General features: G+C 47.7%; 1 protein-coding gene across 1 annotated transcript in view; it reads left to right on the forward strand.

The window, feature by feature from the left end:
- Positions 1 to 15,752, forward strand: part of ETF1 (eukaryotic translation termination factor 1) — a 32,509-nt gene extending 16,757 nt beyond the window's left edge. Inside the window, exons 3-11 of the mRNA XM_054168359.1 lie at positions 786 to 961; positions 1,984 to 2,123; positions 7,480 to 7,618; positions 8,522 to 8,712; positions 9,216 to 9,345; positions 10,576 to 10,731; positions 11,304 to 11,368; positions 12,890 to 13,037; positions 15,611 to 15,752. Of these exons, the coding sequence (XP_054024334.1) occupies positions 786 to 961; positions 1,984 to 2,123; positions 7,480 to 7,618; positions 8,522 to 8,712; positions 9,216 to 9,345; positions 10,576 to 10,731; positions 11,304 to 11,368; positions 12,890 to 13,037; positions 15,611 to 15,693 (1,228 nt within the window). The 3' untranslated portion in view covers positions 15,694 to 15,752. The remainder of the gene's footprint in view (positions 1 to 785; positions 962 to 1,983; positions 2,124 to 7,479; positions 7,619 to 8,521; positions 8,713 to 9,215; positions 9,346 to 10,575; positions 10,732 to 11,303; positions 11,369 to 12,889; positions 13,038 to 15,610) is intronic.
- Positions 15,753 to 16,339: the final 587 nt, after the last annotated feature.

The following is a 16,339-nucleotide window of genomic DNA, read 5'->3' on the forward strand; positions in this document are numbered from 1 at the left end:
TTGGTGAGCTGCTTCGTAAAGCAAAGCACCAGCAGGGAAGTGGGAAAGACTGACTGCCACAAAGGCATCCTTCCAGTTGAGCCTTCAGCATTCATCTGAGGAAACCCAAGTGTTAAATTGGCACTTGGGCTGGCTAGAGCTCCAGCTGTCTGAGAACAAATGGAATAGGCTTAAAAATGTCTTTAAAGTATGTGGCTGCATTGTTTGAAATAATCTCTGCTGGAGACAGCTTACATGCCTTTAGCTTGCAGCCCCTTGGCTTGTGCATAAATCCTTGTTTCCAGAGTAGTATCCCAGGTTAGACAAGCAACTTTTGGAGGACTTGCTTGGCAGTGGCTAATCTGAACATTCAGAAGAGCTTTAAGCTTGAGGAGGGAAGATTTAGACAGGATATTAGGAAGAAATTCTTTCCGGTGAGGCTGGTGAGACACTGGAACAGGTTGCCCAGGGAGGCTATGGCTGCCTCCTCCCTGGCCAGGTTGGATGAGGCCTTGAGCAACCTGGGCTGATGGGAGATGTCCCTGCCCATTGCAGTGAGGGTTGGAACTGGATGATATTTAAGGTCCCTTCCAACCCAAACCAGTCTGTGGTTCTAAGAGCCTGTTTAGCTTGCTTTCTCTCCCATTGTTGTCTGGCAGAAGAGGAATTGCACTGCTAACAGTGAAGTGAAGCATCCCTGGTGGGACAGGAGGGAGCAGAGACAGCTGTGTGCATGGAATATGGCATGAATCCACTCGTTGCTTTGGCTGGTGGCTGCTCACAAGCCTTCTTTTTTTCCTTCTCAGCAATGGTACCAGCATGATCTCGTTGATCATTCCCCCCAAAGACCAGATCTCACGAGTGGCAAAAATGTTAGCGGACGAGTTTGGCACAGCCTCCAACATTAAATCCCGAGTGAATCGCCTTTCAGTACTGGGAGCCATCACATCTGTACAGCAAAGACTGAAACTCTATAACAAAGGTAACTTCCACCTTCTCTGGCAGAGCTCTTCTAGGTGGGAGCAGCCTTAAGTGTTGCAGTATGCAGTTTGCTGCTAACCAGACCTGCCGGCTCGCAGTGATGTTCCAGGTGCGTTGCCCATGGATGGCTGCCTGGGACTCGCCTAGCAAAGCTGGTCCTTGTCTCCACTGAGTGGGCTCATGTAGAATCACATAGTCATGAGATAAAACCAGGAGTACATGGTATTTGTAAGGAAGCTTGGGTCTATAATCAACTTTTTCCAGTGAGGACTAGCCAGTACCCTGTTTATTGTCAAACTCTCGATTCATGCCTTCTGGAAGTGGCAGAATAGGAAAAGATTTCAAGTAATAACATAAAATACAATACAAACTCATATTTTTAATGTAAATATGAAAGTCTTCTAAGTAAACTAAGACATTTAGTGCTCATGATTCTATCCTTAGCAGTGCTGACTCATCTAAGCCTGACCAGCCTTAAGAGCTATTCTCTAATAGTTGCATTACAGCAGTGGGTTTCCATCAAGCAGAAACTCGTGGTCTGCCTTGTGCATGCCACTGTGCAGCTATTAGCATTTTGGGAGGAAATAGACCCAGGCCATCCAAAATGAGTACTGGAAAAGAGTCCACCATGACTTTACACTGGCAAGTGGTCCTCACTGAGCTGGCCAGGCTATAAATCACTGAGTCAGAACTAGGAAAGCTTCATGGGGTTGTTCAGCCCTTTTCTGGATCCTAGGAGCTTGCAGGCTTATGGTACATGCTCTTGCAGCCCTCTTGCAAGGCTTACCAACACTGGTACTTTTCCTGCTCCAAGCTGTTCACCATAAGTGCACTACACTACTTTGGTTGTCGTTGTAGAGGTCTGGGAGGGAATGAGGTGGGGGAGATGGGAAGTCAAAAAACCAAAACTTGGGATCTTCAGTTTCAACTCTGCCTCAAGTCTTATGGCTTAGTAGTGAGTTTTTGATGGGTGCAGCTTGCAATGTTTGTCAGTGATCTAAAATTGCATTGTGTCCTTTGCAGTACCTCCAAATGGTCTGGTTGTTTACTGTGGAACAATTGTGACAGAAGAAGGAAAAGAGAAGAAAGTCAACATTGACTTTGAACCTTTCAAACCAATCAATACGTCGTTGTACTTGTGTGACAACAAATTCCACACAGAGGTAAGAAGCCTGCTGTTGCCTGCTGGTCTTGCAGAAGTCAGGCTGCTTTTCTAGGCTCTGGAGCAATCCCTGGTGTGTTTGAGCCTATAGTCTGTAGAGCAGCAGGTTTTGCTGGAGACACCCTGCTGGTGAAGCCATTGGATGGCTGTGTGGTATTTGCTGAAGGGAGCTGAGGCCTCACCTGGAGTACTGTGTCCTCTTCTGGGCTTCCCAGTTCAAGAAGAACAGGGAACTACTTGAGAGGGTACAGCAAAGGGCTACAAAGATGATCAGGGGACTAGAACATCTCTATTATGAAGAAAGGCTGAGGGACCTGGGGCTGTTTAGCCTGGAGAAGAGAAGGCTGAGTGGGGATCTCATCAATGCTTAAAAATACTAAAGAGTGGGTATCAGGAGGATGGGACCAGTGGTGCCCAGTGACAGGCAAATGGGTAACAGGCACAAACCTGAGCATAAGAAGCTCCATCTAAGCCTGAGGAGGAACTTCTTAAAGGGTGGCAGAACACTGGAGCAGGCTGCCCAGAGAGGTGGTGGAGTCTCCATCTCTGGAGTCATTCAAAACCCACCTGGATGCTGACCTGTGCAGACTGCTTTAGGTAAGCTCTGTCAGGGGGGTTGCAGTAGATGCTCTCCAAAGGTCCCTTCCACCCTGTCTCAATCATTCAGGGATTCTGTGAGACGTTGTCCAACCCCTGCTGTAGGTGACTTTAAGGCCCAGCTAGTAACTGCAGAGTTTGTATAATGCACAGACATAAGATTTCCTCTGCAACTGGAGGCAGGTTCTGTTCTTTTGAGGTCCATAGATCTTATTCCAAGCCAGACCTTAAAGCAAAGCCAAAACAGTGTTGCCAGGCTTGATGTCAGTGTTAACCCAGCCCCTTGATGGGGAACTGGCAAGTGCCTAGTCTGTCTGAGGTAAAGTGGGAATATTTTTATCAAACATAATCTTATCTGAGTTAAATGAATGGTTTGAGGCACACTTAATGTGCATTGCCCTAGTCTTGGCTGCACAATGTCAATTCATGGCATCTAAATCAGTTTTGGCTCTGCTGGCAGTTGCAGAGGTCTCCATATTTGTAGTAGATGACTGATTGCCTTTCATGTCCGTGGTGTTCACCACCATAAATGTGTGGACTGAGAGTTAATTGCCTGTCACCAAACCTATGTATCATGGGTTTGACAGGACTTCAGTGATGTACCTCTGCTTGTTTGCTTGACTTTTGGGAGACCTGATCCATGCTTTGGTTTCCAAGCATTGGAGGACTTACAGGAAGGAAAGGTGTGCTTGTTGCACAAGTGAGGTATGTCCCTACTGCTGTCTCCCCACAATGGATGAATTCCCAATAGACCTACCAGAATGACAAAACTTCACCCAGGGACAGCTCTTGAGTTCTGCTGAGCCCCCATGTCCATAGGCAATTGAAAGCAGGAGGTAAATAAGACAATTCAGGCAAGAGCTAGAGGTGCAAAACCAAGGGATATGCATGTCCATGCAATTGTTGGCAGTGGGTGGACAGTGGTGGGTTGCCCTTCTGCCCTATCAGGAGGGGGATTAATTTGGTCTAGGCTGCAGCCACTTGCCTCAAGGTGCTGATGGAACACCACAAAAGGAGCTGTTGCCCAGAGGGCTGTTCCCAGGAGGCAAGCTGTGAATACAGCTCCTGCTGGTGTGAAGCATTGCTCAGCAAGAGAGTGGCCATGATGTGAGAGGACTTTGGGGTAATTGCTGCCAGTGATGTGATTGCTAACAGCACCTTTCTCCATGGGCTGTTTGCTCTCAAGTGTGTTATCACTTGGTATTTGTCTGTGCTGCAGAATCCCATCTAGCTGTCAGAGCTCTCCTGAGCAATGAGGTGATGCTAGCACTGAAGTCTTGATTTGCCCATTGATGCTGCTTGGTTGTAGAGCTGTGCTGTTAACCCAGTGCTTGCCCCCAACATGCAATTAGAACTCCACAGCTAAGTCATCTGGCTTGGGACATCAACAGATGCCCTCTGAAGGAGAGGGCATGGCAAGGAGCAGGGGGAAGATGGGATCTTCCCTTCCCTCTTCAGTCTAAAACTTCAGTCCAGACTAAAGGAACAACAGAAAAACAATGTCCCCTTATTTTTGTATTTGATAGCATTGTAGAATGGTAGGGATTGGAAGGGACCTCTGAAGATGGAGTCCAACCCCCCCTGCCAAAGCCGGATCACCTAGGGCAGGTCACACAGGAAGGCATCCAGATGGCTCTTGAAAGTCTCCAGAGAAAGAGACCCTTGAGCAGCCTGCTCCAGGACTCCAGCTCCCTCACAGTACAGAAGTATTTCCTCATGTTGAGGTAGAACTTCCTGGGTTCCAGTTTGTATCCATTGCCCCTTGTCCTATCACAGGACACCGCTGAAAAGAGCCTGGCCCCTTCTTCTTGACAGCCACCCTTCACATGTTTATAAACCTTGATCAGATCCCCTCTCAGGCTGCTCTTCTCCAGGCTAAACAGCACCAGGTCTCTGGTGCTCATCAGACTGATGTTCCTTACAGCCTCTGTTGAACACTCTGCAGTAGATCCCTGTCCCCCTTGAACTAAGGAGCCCAGAACTGGACACAATACTCCAGATGTGATCTCACCAGGGCAGAGTAGAGGTGGTGGAGAACCTCCCTCGATCCGCTGGCCACACTCTTAATGCACCCCAGGATCCCTTTGGCCTTCTTGGCCACAAGGGCACGTGGCTATCCCATAGCTAACTTATTGCCCACCAGGTCTCCCAAGGTCAAACAGTGGAATTGCTGACATAGAGCCATAGAAGGGGGTACTGAGGGAACTGATGGTCATTGGCCACTTCATTAAAACAAGAGGGAATCTGGAAGATCAGAGCTGCAGTCATCTGCTGCTTGGCAGCAGTATCTGATAAGATTTCCTCCACATATTTTATTGCCTGTGTGAAACCAGAGTAACTTCCCAAGAGGGATATGAACCCCTGACATGTGTCTGAAGGGTGGGATTTACAATGACTTATTTTGATACCTTGGCTGGAGCATTCATTCCAGTCACAGGATTGGCTTGGCTGTGTCCCAGTTAAATAGATTGCAATGTAATATGGCACTTCCTCCTCTCATTCATCCCACTGCTGAGGAATTAATACAGAATATTTATTTTGGCCAGTAGATTCCATTAAACCTTAGAGCCTGTTTCTTTTAAGCTTTGAAAGCTGTAGCCTTGGTGGTGTGGATTTGGGATGAAGTTGACTGATGGGTTTTAGCCTTTCCGTTCAGCACAGTAATCAAGCTGGCAGGCGTGCAGGCACTTAAAGGTCCTCTGCAGTAAGCCCATGCCATCACTCTTTCAGTATTAAGCTGGTGACTTAAAACACTCTGGAATTTGACAAGTCCTCCATCCTGCTGAAGTGGGTTTGCCAGCCAGGAAGAGGATTCTGGCCATTACTTTGATTGGGCACACCGAAGTGAGCAGGAGTGTCCGTGTTGAGTGTGCCTAACCTGCTCAGGCTGCCCTTGGGGGAGCTGTAGCTGCTTCTCTCAGGAAAGAAGTATGGGATGTGAGTAAGCTGTAATGTTCCACACCACCAGAACCAGGGCTGGGCAGGAAATTGCACCAAGTAGGTCAAAATAACCTTGATACTAAGCTCTAGTTGTCGTCAACTTAAATGACCATTTACTAGGCTCTTGTGAGACCCCTTCTCAAATACTGCACCCTGTTCTGGTGTCCCCAGCAGAAGGATGTGGAACTCGCATGAGTGAGTCCAGGGAAGGGCCACAAAGATGATTCAAGGGCTTGGAGTTGAGGAAGGGATGATGGATCTGAGGTTTTTCAGCCTGATGAGAAGAAGAGTCTGACGGGACCTTAGAGCTGCCTTCCAATACCTGAAGGGAACCTGCAGGAAGGCTGGAGAGGGACTTTTCCTAAGGGTGCCTAGAGACAGGACAAGGTGGAATGGTTTGAAGCTGAGGGAGGGTAGGGTTAGAGTGGATCTTAGGAAGAATTTCTTCAGTACAAGGGTGGCAAGACTCTGGAGTAGGTTGCCCAGAGAGGTTGTGAATGCCCCCCTCCCTAGAGGTGTTCAAGGCCAGGTTGGATGAGGCCTTGAGCAACCAAGTCTAGTTGAGGGGTGTTCCTGCCTGTGGCAAGGGGGTTGGAGTATAGAATCATAGAATAGAATCAATGAGGTTGGAAGAGACCTCAGATCATCAAGTCCAACCTGTCACCCAAGACCTCATGACTACTAAACCATGGCACCAAGTGCCATATCCAGTCCCCTCTTGAACACCTCTAGGGGATGGTGACTCCACCACCTGCCTGGGCAGCCCAATTCCAATGGCTAACAACTCTTTCTGTGAAGAACTTTCTCCTCACCTCGAGCCTAAACTTCCCCTGGCGCAGCTTGAGACTGTGTCTTCTAGTAGATGATCTCTGATGTCCCTTCCAACCTAGGCCATTCTGTGACCTTACAGGATGAATTTAGCTGTCTACTTCAAAGGGAAGAAAACTGAAAGATAACTTCATTTGCCAGCAAATGTTGTGGCTGTCTTCTCTCTAGCCAGTTGTGCACAGGACAATTATTGCTGCTGTCACTTGGCTCTGCTATGTAAGGCTGAGTTTGTCAAAGCCACTGTAGATTTCATCCTTCTGCCTCTGGGACTTGAAGCCAGCAGGTGCTGCAAACCAGTGTTTGTGGTACTGGGCAAGTTGAAGGTGGTCTGTATGAAACTGAGCAGTGAACTAAGCAAGTTAGAGAAGGGGAGGTTTAAATCAGACACTAGGAAGAAGTTCTTTCCCATGAGAACAGGTTCTCCAGGGAGGTGGTGGAAGCGTCATCCCTGGAGGTTTTGAAGGCCAGGCTGAATGTGGCTCTAAGCAACCTGATCTAGTGTGAGGTGTCCCTGCCCATGACAGCAGGGTTGGAACTGGATGATCCTTGAGGTCCCTTCCAACCCTGACAGTTCTGTGAGTCAGTGAAGTTCTGCCTTCCTGGCTGCAGTGCTAAGAAAGCCTCTTGCACTTTTGCCAGCCATAGAGGTAAGTGATCTATTTGCTTTAACACTTGGCAGAGCTGATCTTTAGGGCTTGAGTGTTCCACCTGCCTGTGATGCCATGGGATGAACTTCTCATGCTCTGAACACAGTTATTAAGCATAACCATGAGTTTCCTTTCTGCCCTTGGCAGCATTGTGTGAGATGGTCCTCAGGGCTAGTCTCGCCTCCTTAATCTGCAGCTGTCCCTCTGGTTTAGTTATTAATAAAAGGCAATGAGTACCCCTGAACTGAAATGTGGTGAGGTGTACTGTACCTGGTAGCCTTTCTGAGCTTTCTGGGTGCTTGGCAAAGCGGTGCTTCCTGCTGACAGCATCATTTTGTGTTGCAGGCTCTCACGGCGCTGCTTTCTGACGACAGCAAGTTTGGCTTTATAGTAATAGATGGTAGCGGTGCACTCTTTGGAACCCTTCAAGGAAACACACGAGAAGTCCTGCACAAATTCACTGTGGATCTTCCAAAGAAGCATGGTAACACATTAGCCTGTCTCCAGACTCTTGGCTGCAGAATGTCACGGGGTGGGGTGTGAGGGTAGAAGCAGGGAATTTGGCCTGTAGGTGTTTAGCTCAACTCAGTTCTTTGCTCCCCTGAAATCTGACAGCAAAGCCTCTCCTCTGAGCCTTCTGTCAAAAGGAATGAATCACTGTAATGTGCAGCTGAGCTTCTGAAAGTGGCTCCTCTTGGCTTTTTGGGATGTGCAGCCCTTTACTTGGGTTTTAGGACAGTCCTCAGTAAATTACTGGCACAAGGAGTGATACCTCCTTGGTAGCATCTTTGAAGTGTGCATCCAGTGTAGTGAAAAGCAAGAAGCACCGAAGCCTAAACCAGAGTGAGCGAAATTCTACTTCCACTGCATGATGCTGTAGTACAGTAAGCCTCTAATTCATTCAGCAAATTGGTAGCTACTCCTGGTTTACCTGTTAGTTACTCCTGTCCTCTGTAGATCAAGAGGGGACAAAATTAAATGGAAGCATTTTCCCCAGAAGGTATCTGCAGCAGGGACTGCTGGGATGGGTTGCATGGGCGATAAAAGTGCATGAGGCAGTGTAAGAAAGGAAATGGCTTTAATGCAGGTACAGGCCATGGAAGATGGGCACAGATGTTCAGATTCTCTATAGAGAGTTGAGTCTGTGTACAAAGACAACAACCCCAACATGTTTCCCTCTGTGGAACAACAGAGAGAAATCTTCTACTGCGAACGATCCGTCTTTATTCTCTCGCTGTTTGAATGAGTGCCTCTGGCTCTGCTTGTGGCAAACCAATTCTGAAGGCTTCATCTGCCCTTAGCTTCAGTTACTCGGGGCCCAGTTGGGACCATGTGCTACTAATCTTCCTGAAATGCCTTGCCAAGAGGTCCCTGTGCTGTGGTGCAGGTAGAGGAGGCCAGTCTGCCTTGCGCTTCGCCCGCCTGAGGATGGAGAAGCGACACAACTACGTGAGGAAGGTAGCGGAGACGGCTGTGCAGCTCTTCATTTCTGGAGACAAGGTGAACGTGGCTGGGCTCGTGTTAGCTGGATCAGCTGACTTCAAAACTGAACTAAGTCAATCTGACATGTTTGATCAGGTGAGTGGCCTTCCCTGAGCAAAGCCCAAACGTTTCTGCTGTCAGCGTGGGGATAGCAGTAGTAGCTGTGCTGTAAAATGCATCTCTGTGTCTGAAGTGATTGGATCAAAATATGGGATGGGTCCTAGGGAGGTCTCTCTTTCCTGTTGCCTCCTGCAGGGAAGTAAGGTCTCCTTTTCTTAGTAACAGTGCTAATAAGAAATCCATTCTCCCTGGTTTGAAGGCACTGCTGAAGTCCTTCATGGTCCCAAATCTAAAGCAGAAGCGTTATTGGAGTTAAACTCCACTAAACCTAATCTCCGTGGCCCTGCTGCCTGCGAACTGTGCTTTCAATATTAAGCATTCTGAGGTTCCCCTGATTCAGAATCTCTGCTTGCAAGTGAGGCAAAATAGATTAATGCTGTGACTCTTGCCAGGTACTTACTCTTGTGGCATTATGAAGTGGTCTTATGGCAGTGCTGTGTAATAGACTCTTTGTCATGTCTCCTCTCTCTCTTGTGCAGCGGTTGCAATCCAAAGTGCTCAAACTAGTTGACATTTCATATGGAGGAGAAAATGGATTCAATCAAGCAATTGAGCTGTCAACTGAGGTCCTCTCCAATGTGAAATTCATTCAAGAGAAGAAACTAATAGGTATGTGGCTACATCCACAGCCTTCTCCAGAGCCAGATGTGCTTGATTGAACGTGCTGATCTCTCTTAAGACCTCTTGGTAATGCCTTTGTGTGCTGCCTCAGCCCTCAGTGCATTCTCTTATAGTGGTCTTCTCTGTTGATCACCATCTGGACACCTCAAATGCTGCTGCACTTAATGAGACTTCAAGGGGTGGAGGTTTTTTGTTGATTTGGTTTTTTTCCCCCTCAGCAATCTTCTCAACCTTTTCTGTCTCTTTCTTCATCAGAGATCATCTTAGTTTCAGACCTTCTGATGACATTTGGGTGGGAGAGGGCAAAAAATATCCTTGGATTGTTTGCATCTTCAGCAAGATGAGAGTTGAGATGTGCTTTGCTTTTAAGATGGCAGTTGAAATGATCCCTTGTCTGGCTGTCAGCAGACACATAGCTCATTTGAAAGCACAAGATGGCAATAGTAGAAGTATCACAGAGTCGCAGAAGGGCTTAGGTTGGAAGGGACATTAGACATCTACTCCTACCAACCAGCCATGGGCAGGGACACCTCTCAACTAGACTTGGCTGCTCAAGGCCTCATCCAGCCTGGTCTTGAACACCTCCAGGGAGGAGACATCCATGACCTCCCTGGGCAACCTGTTCCAGAGCCTCACCACCCTTGTACTGAAGAACTTCTTCCTAAGCTCCCATCTAACCCTGTTCTCCCTCAGCTTCAAACCATTCCCCCTTGTCCTGTCTCTAGGCACCCTTATGAAAAGTCCCTCTGCAGCCTTCCTGTAGGATCCCTTCAGGTGTTGGAAGGCAGATGCTCTCAGCCTCCCCCAGAGTCTTATCTCCAGGCTGAACAACCCCATCTCCCTCACCCTATCCTCATAGCAGAGGTTCTCCAGCCCTTGGATCATCTTCGTGGCCCTCCTGGACTTGCTCCAACTGTGTCTTTATGCTGGGGACACCAGAACTGGAGAGAGGTTAAATAGTGCCTGCTGCTGAGTTAATCCAAGTGATTTTTCCACAGTGAAGGTAATCTCACTCCTCATTGGAGTGAGATTCCTTGCAGGGCAGCGCTGGCTTCCTGACAATCAATGCCCTGAGTTACGTGTTACCGTATCCCTGACTTCCTTCAGCAGCACTGCAAGCTGCTTTTCCAGTTCTTTGGTGCATTCCTCTCAGGCTTGTTTAAAACTCCACGTGGCTTGGTCGCTGCTCCTGACAATCTCTTTGTACCCTGGCTGCAGGACGATACTTCGACGAGATCAGTCAGGACACGGGGAAGTACTGCTTTGGTGTTGAAGATACACTAAAAGCTTTGGAAATGGGAGCAGTAGAGATCCTGATAGTCTATGAAAATCTGGATATCATGAGATACGTTCTGCACTGCCAAGGCACAGAGGGTAGGTAGCACTTCTGGAGGGTCCCTGAGGGTTTAAGACCGAAGCTGTTGTGCTTGGATAGATTACACTGGAGGGACTCCTTAAAGAGATCTTGAAGGACTTGCTCATGGGGATGTTGTGGAGGCAGGTCACTAACTTGCAGCTTCTCAGATACTCTGGGGGAAAGTCTGAAACTAGAAAGCTTTCACTGTGCAGAAAGAACTACAGTGCTGGGGTGGCAGTTTGTGTCACAGGAGCAGCCTGAAACCTGCCTGTCAGTTGTGTGAGTATGAATGTGCTACCAGGGGGTTGCAGAGGGGACACTGGCTTGACCTTTCTGGCCAAACCCACAATCCCTAGTGACTGCAGACAAACCCTACAGCAGGGCCTCTGTATTTTTTTGGTGTTGGCACTACAGTTATTCTCTACTGGCAGACTCTGTGTGGTTTCTGATAGAGCTTTGGCTATAAAGAGGCACTGTCAATGGCCAAACCCTCTGTGTTGTCATTGCTGCCTGTTGTGAGTCTCTTGCTGAGTTTAACCTGATAGTCTTATCCACCCTCCTTTGTTTGTTTTCCTCTCTCCCTTCCCAGAGGAGAAGATCCTGTATTTGACACCAGAGCAAGAGAAGGATAAATCCCACTTCACAGATAAAGAGGTATTTCAGCTTTGGGGCTTGTGGATTTATTCTCAGGGTACTGATGCAGCATTCTGAACATGAGAGCTTAGCTAGTCACGAGCACAGGAGCCTGATGACCTCTCTGGCACTCAGCTGAGACTCCAAGCTGGTAGCCCCTGGCTCTTCATGTTCACCTTCAATGTAACCCCTGGATTCTAGACTTGCTTTTCTTTAACCTTTCCTGCTGCCAACTCCAAGACTGTGTAAAGCACAGAGGCAATTGGGGACCTTTGGTCACCATCAAAGCACCTGCTAGAAGAGATTGGTAGTTGCCATACAGCATGCCAGGCTAAGGTTTCAAACCATTGCTCACTGCTTATTGTGCACTGATTTGGTCAGCACACAATAATTGAGAGGGGGTAGAACTGTGCCATTTAAGTGCAGAGGAGTGTTTGCTTCTAGGTATATTGACAGTGTGGATCTGTCACTCACTGCCTGTGCAAATCAAAAAACCCTGGGGGGATGAGAACTGGGCAAAAAAAGTCTGTCCTTGGCAAAAACAGGTGGGCATCTCTGTCCCATACTAGGACTGCCAGGGAGGTCTCTTCCAGCTGCTCTCCTTCCTGGAGGGGTAATTGCTAATTCCTTCTGTGCATGGGAGGTTCACAGTGCTATCTGCCATGCTGTAGTGTTTCTATGCCAATAATCACTTGACCTTCTCCCTATAAAACCAATGCTTTTTGCCTCTGTTTGCATAGATCAGGATTTCCTGGAGTCAACAGCACCACGTTTCTAAAGACCCACTGAGCCTGAGTGTAGCATGAGCTGAGCAGAAGAATGAACAAGGCATTTTCTCTTCTGCTTCTGTAGTATAGCAGCCCAAAACAAGGCTTGCCAGTAGTTAGCTTCCTAGCACCAGCAGCCTTCTGTTTGTGTCCTGTCTGATACAGACGTGTCAGGAGCACCCACCACCCAGTCCCTGCCAAGTCTGCCAGGCTGCTCTGGTGTACACCTCACAGGATGTTAAGGGTTGGAAGGGACCTCTGGAGATCAAATCCAACCCCCCTGCCAGAGCAGGACCCTAGAATCTAGTGCAGGTCACACAGGAACACATCCAGATGAGCCTTGAAAGTCTCCAGAGGAGACTCCACACCCCCTCTGGGGAGCCCATTCAGTGCTCTGTGAGCCTCACAGTGAAGAAGTTCCTCCTCGTGTTGAGATGGAACCTGCTGTGCTGGAGTTTACATCCATTGCCCCTTGTCCTATCCCAGGCTGCAACTGAGCAGAGCCTGTCCCCTCCCTCCTGATATTTATAAACATTTGTTAAATGCCCTCTCAGTCTTCTCTTCTCCAGACTAAAAAGCCCCAGAGCTCTCAGCCTCTCCTGCCGCTCCATGAGGGCTGCTGTCTCTGCCTTAGGACTAGAAAGACAGTGAGGATGTTTAAGCCAAAGACAAACTTTTTGGCATGAATTTTCTCTAACCTAACATGTAGTGACCATAACACTTTTATTTCTTCTCCTGTGTTTTTCCCCCACCCCCCTCTCAAATATCTGCACAGACTGGCCAGGAACATGAACTGATAGAAAGTATGCCCCTCCTGGAGTGGTTTGCAAACAACTACAAGAAATTTGGAGCAACATTGGAAATTGTTACAGACAAATCACAGGAAGGATCCCAATTTGTGAAAGGATTTGGAGGAATTGGAGGTAACTGCAAGGGGGGAAAAAAAGGGGGTTGTCTTTTGAATGGTTGGTTTAATCTCAGGACAACACAAAGGGGATTAACCTTACTCCTCCTAGTCATGATGCCAGTTCAAGTGACTGCTGTGCTCCTCAGGGGTGTCCAGGTGAATTCACTCTGCAAGGTGATGCTGCATGTTAGGCAGCTGTCATGTTCCAACTGTGTTCCTTGGATCCCCTTGTCCTTTGGAGAGCTCAGAGGGTAGAGTGTCCTTCTTTCCAGCTGCTGACTTTCAGAAGGGCTGTGAACTGCTTCACTGTGTCCCTGCACAGTTGCTGTTTTGTGGCAGACCATGCCCTGCTGTGTGGAAGTGGTGTATGACAAGCTCCAGCCTAGTTTCTGAAGCAGCTGGATATCTGTTACTCATCTCTCAGAACTTTCCTGTACTTTGCTCCCCAGTCTTCTCCTTCTTTTCAAAATAAAAGTATTTTTAGCCCAGCTTCAGGGAGAAAGAAGGTTTCTGAAATCCTCTTGAGCTCACTGACCAGTCTCAGTGAAGTCTGGCAGAGGTGCAGATAGCTTCTGTGCTTCAGTCCAACAAAATCATTAGCAGGGTAGAGCAAACCCACCTGCCATGCACCTTGCTCTACCCAGTCTTGCTGGTGATTCCAGCACAAAGCTGTTGCTTATTTACTGCTAAGCCAGCTGTGGCTGCTGGGTGCCAAACAGCATTGCTTTGGTTGAAGTGACCTTTATGATTAAGTCGAGCTGTTAACCCAGCACTGCCAGCTCTCCACTAAACCATGGCTCTCAGCACCACATCTGCATGGCTTTTTAGTCCCTTCAGGGCTGGACATTCCATCACTTCCTGCTCCAGGCCCTGACAACCTTTTCAAGGAATAAATTGGACCTAAGCCTCTCCTGGCACAACTTGAGGCTGTTTTCTCGTTTCCTATCCTTTGTTACCTGAAAGAAGAGACTAACCCCCACCTGGCTTCATCTTCTTTCAGGGAGTTGTAGGGAACCAGAAAGTCTCCCCTCAGTCTCATTTTCTCCAGGCTAAACAACCCCAGTTGCCTCAAGTGCTCCTCTCCTGCCCCCTCACCAGCCTTGTTGCCCTTCTCTGGAGCTGCTCCAGCCCCTCAATGTCCTTCTTGGAGTGAGTGGCTCAAAACTGAACCCAGTATTCGAGGTGTGTCCTCACCAGTATCATGGTCACTGCCCTGGTCCCGCTGACCACACTTGCTGGTGCAGGCCAGGGTGCTGTTGGCCTTCTTGGCCACCTGGGCACACACATGTTTTTCAAGTGGCTTTTAACCAGCACCCCCAGGTCTTTCTCTACTGGGCAGTTTCCTGCCCCTCTTCCCCAGTTCTGGGCCCCTCAGTTTAGGAAGGATGTTGACTTGCTGGAACGAGTCCAGAGAAGGGCAACAAGGTTGGTGAGGGGTTTGGAACACAAGCCCTACGAGGAGAGATTGAGGGAGCTGGGGTTGCTTAGCCTGGAGAGAAGGAGACTCAGGGGTGACCTTATCACTCTCTACAACTACCTGAAGGGAGGTTGTAGACAGACAGATGATGGCCTCTTCTCCCAGGCAGCCAGCACCAGAACAAGAGGACACAGTCTCAAGCTGCACCAGGGGAGGTTTAGGTTGGATGTGAGGAAGAAGTTCTATACAGAGTCAGTGATTGCCCATTGGAATGGGCTGCCTGGGGAGGTGGTGGAGTCACTGTCATTGGAGGTGTTCAGGAGGAGACTTGATGGGGTGCTTGGTGCCGTGGGTTAGTTGTTTAGGTGGTGTTGGATTGGTTGATGGGTTGGACGTGATGATCTTGAAGGTCTCTTCCAACCCAGTTTGGGCTATTCTATGCTATTCTATGCTATTCTATGCTATTCTATGCTATTCTATGCTATTCTATGCTATTCTATGCTATTCTATGCTATTCTATGCTATTCTATGCTATTCTATGCTATTCTATGCTATTCTATGCTATTCTATGCTATTCTATGCTATTCTATGCTATTCTATGCTATTCTATGCTATTCTATGCTATTCTATGCTATTCTATGCTATTCTATGCTATTCTATGCTATTCTATGCTATTCTATGCTATTCTATGCTATTCTATGCTATTCTATGCTATTCTATGCTATTCTATGCTATTCTATGCTATTCTATGCTATTCTATGCTATTCTATGCTATTCTATGCTATTCTATGCTATTCTATGCTATTCTATGCTATTCTATGCTATTCTATGCTATTCTATGCTATTCTATGCTATTCTATGCTATTCTATGCTATTCTATGCTATTCTATGCTATTCTATGCTATTCTATGCTATTCTATGCTATTCTATGCTATTCTATGCTATTCTATGCTAGTGGTAAGAGCCCAGCACCAGCTTCTCCACAACATCCTTTCAGGTAGTCATAGACAGCAGCGAGGTCTCCCCTTCACCCTATCTTAAACAGCCCCAGCTCCTTCATCGCATGTATTCCCCAGCTTCCCAGCTCTCCTCTGCACACTCCCCAGCGCCTCCACGCCTCTCTCGCCTTGAGGTGCCCCTCAGTGCAGCTAAAGCCTGTTGTTCTCACCCAGGTATCTTGCGGTACCGAGTGGACTTCCAGGGAATGGAATACCAAGGAGGAGACGACGAATTTTTTGACCTTGATGACTACTAGGTAGTCGACCTGGGTCCGGCGAAAACGTGCCTCGCCCCTCCAGCATCCAACCCAAGGAGCAAACTACTCCCGGTGGAAAAACACACACACACACACACACACACACACACAACAAGATCCCCTGCCTTACAATTGGAACCTTTCCAGAACTTGATCCACGAGGTATTGGATTGAAAAAAAAAAATAAAGAAAACTAAATAATACTAAATTAAAGAAAACAAGCAAAAAGCAAAACCCTACACTTTGATTTGTCATAGTGTCAGTACAGCAGCAAGCTACTCAGTTCCTCTCTATGCCACTTTGGACTAATTTAACAACCACCACCACCACAGGAAAAGAAAAAGAACCCCAGTTTTTACTTTTACTCAATGGTGAAATTGGTTGCTCTTGTCTTTTATGGAAATGATTTTTTTAACCTTCATGATGCATTAACTGCTGTAAAACCTCTTCCTTCCAACCAACCAACCAATTAATTACTTAGAAGTAAGGTCCTACTGGTTTCTTTTGACTTTGATTGGAGAAATCGCTCGCTGCGTTTCGCAGCGCCCTTGACCCATTTACATGGCATCCTCAGCTTAAGCCTGCAGAAGGAGACATGCAGTGAGGTGGGAGCCATCCATTCCCCTCACAGGAATGAGAGAAGGCA

Source organism: Dryobates pubescens, chromosome 16 (assembly GCF_014839835.1).
Source record: "Dryobates pubescens isolate bDryPub1 chromosome 16, bDryPub1.pri, whole genome shotgun sequence".
Lineage (NCBI taxonomy): Eukaryota > Metazoa > Chordata > Aves > Piciformes > Picidae > Dryobates > Dryobates pubescens.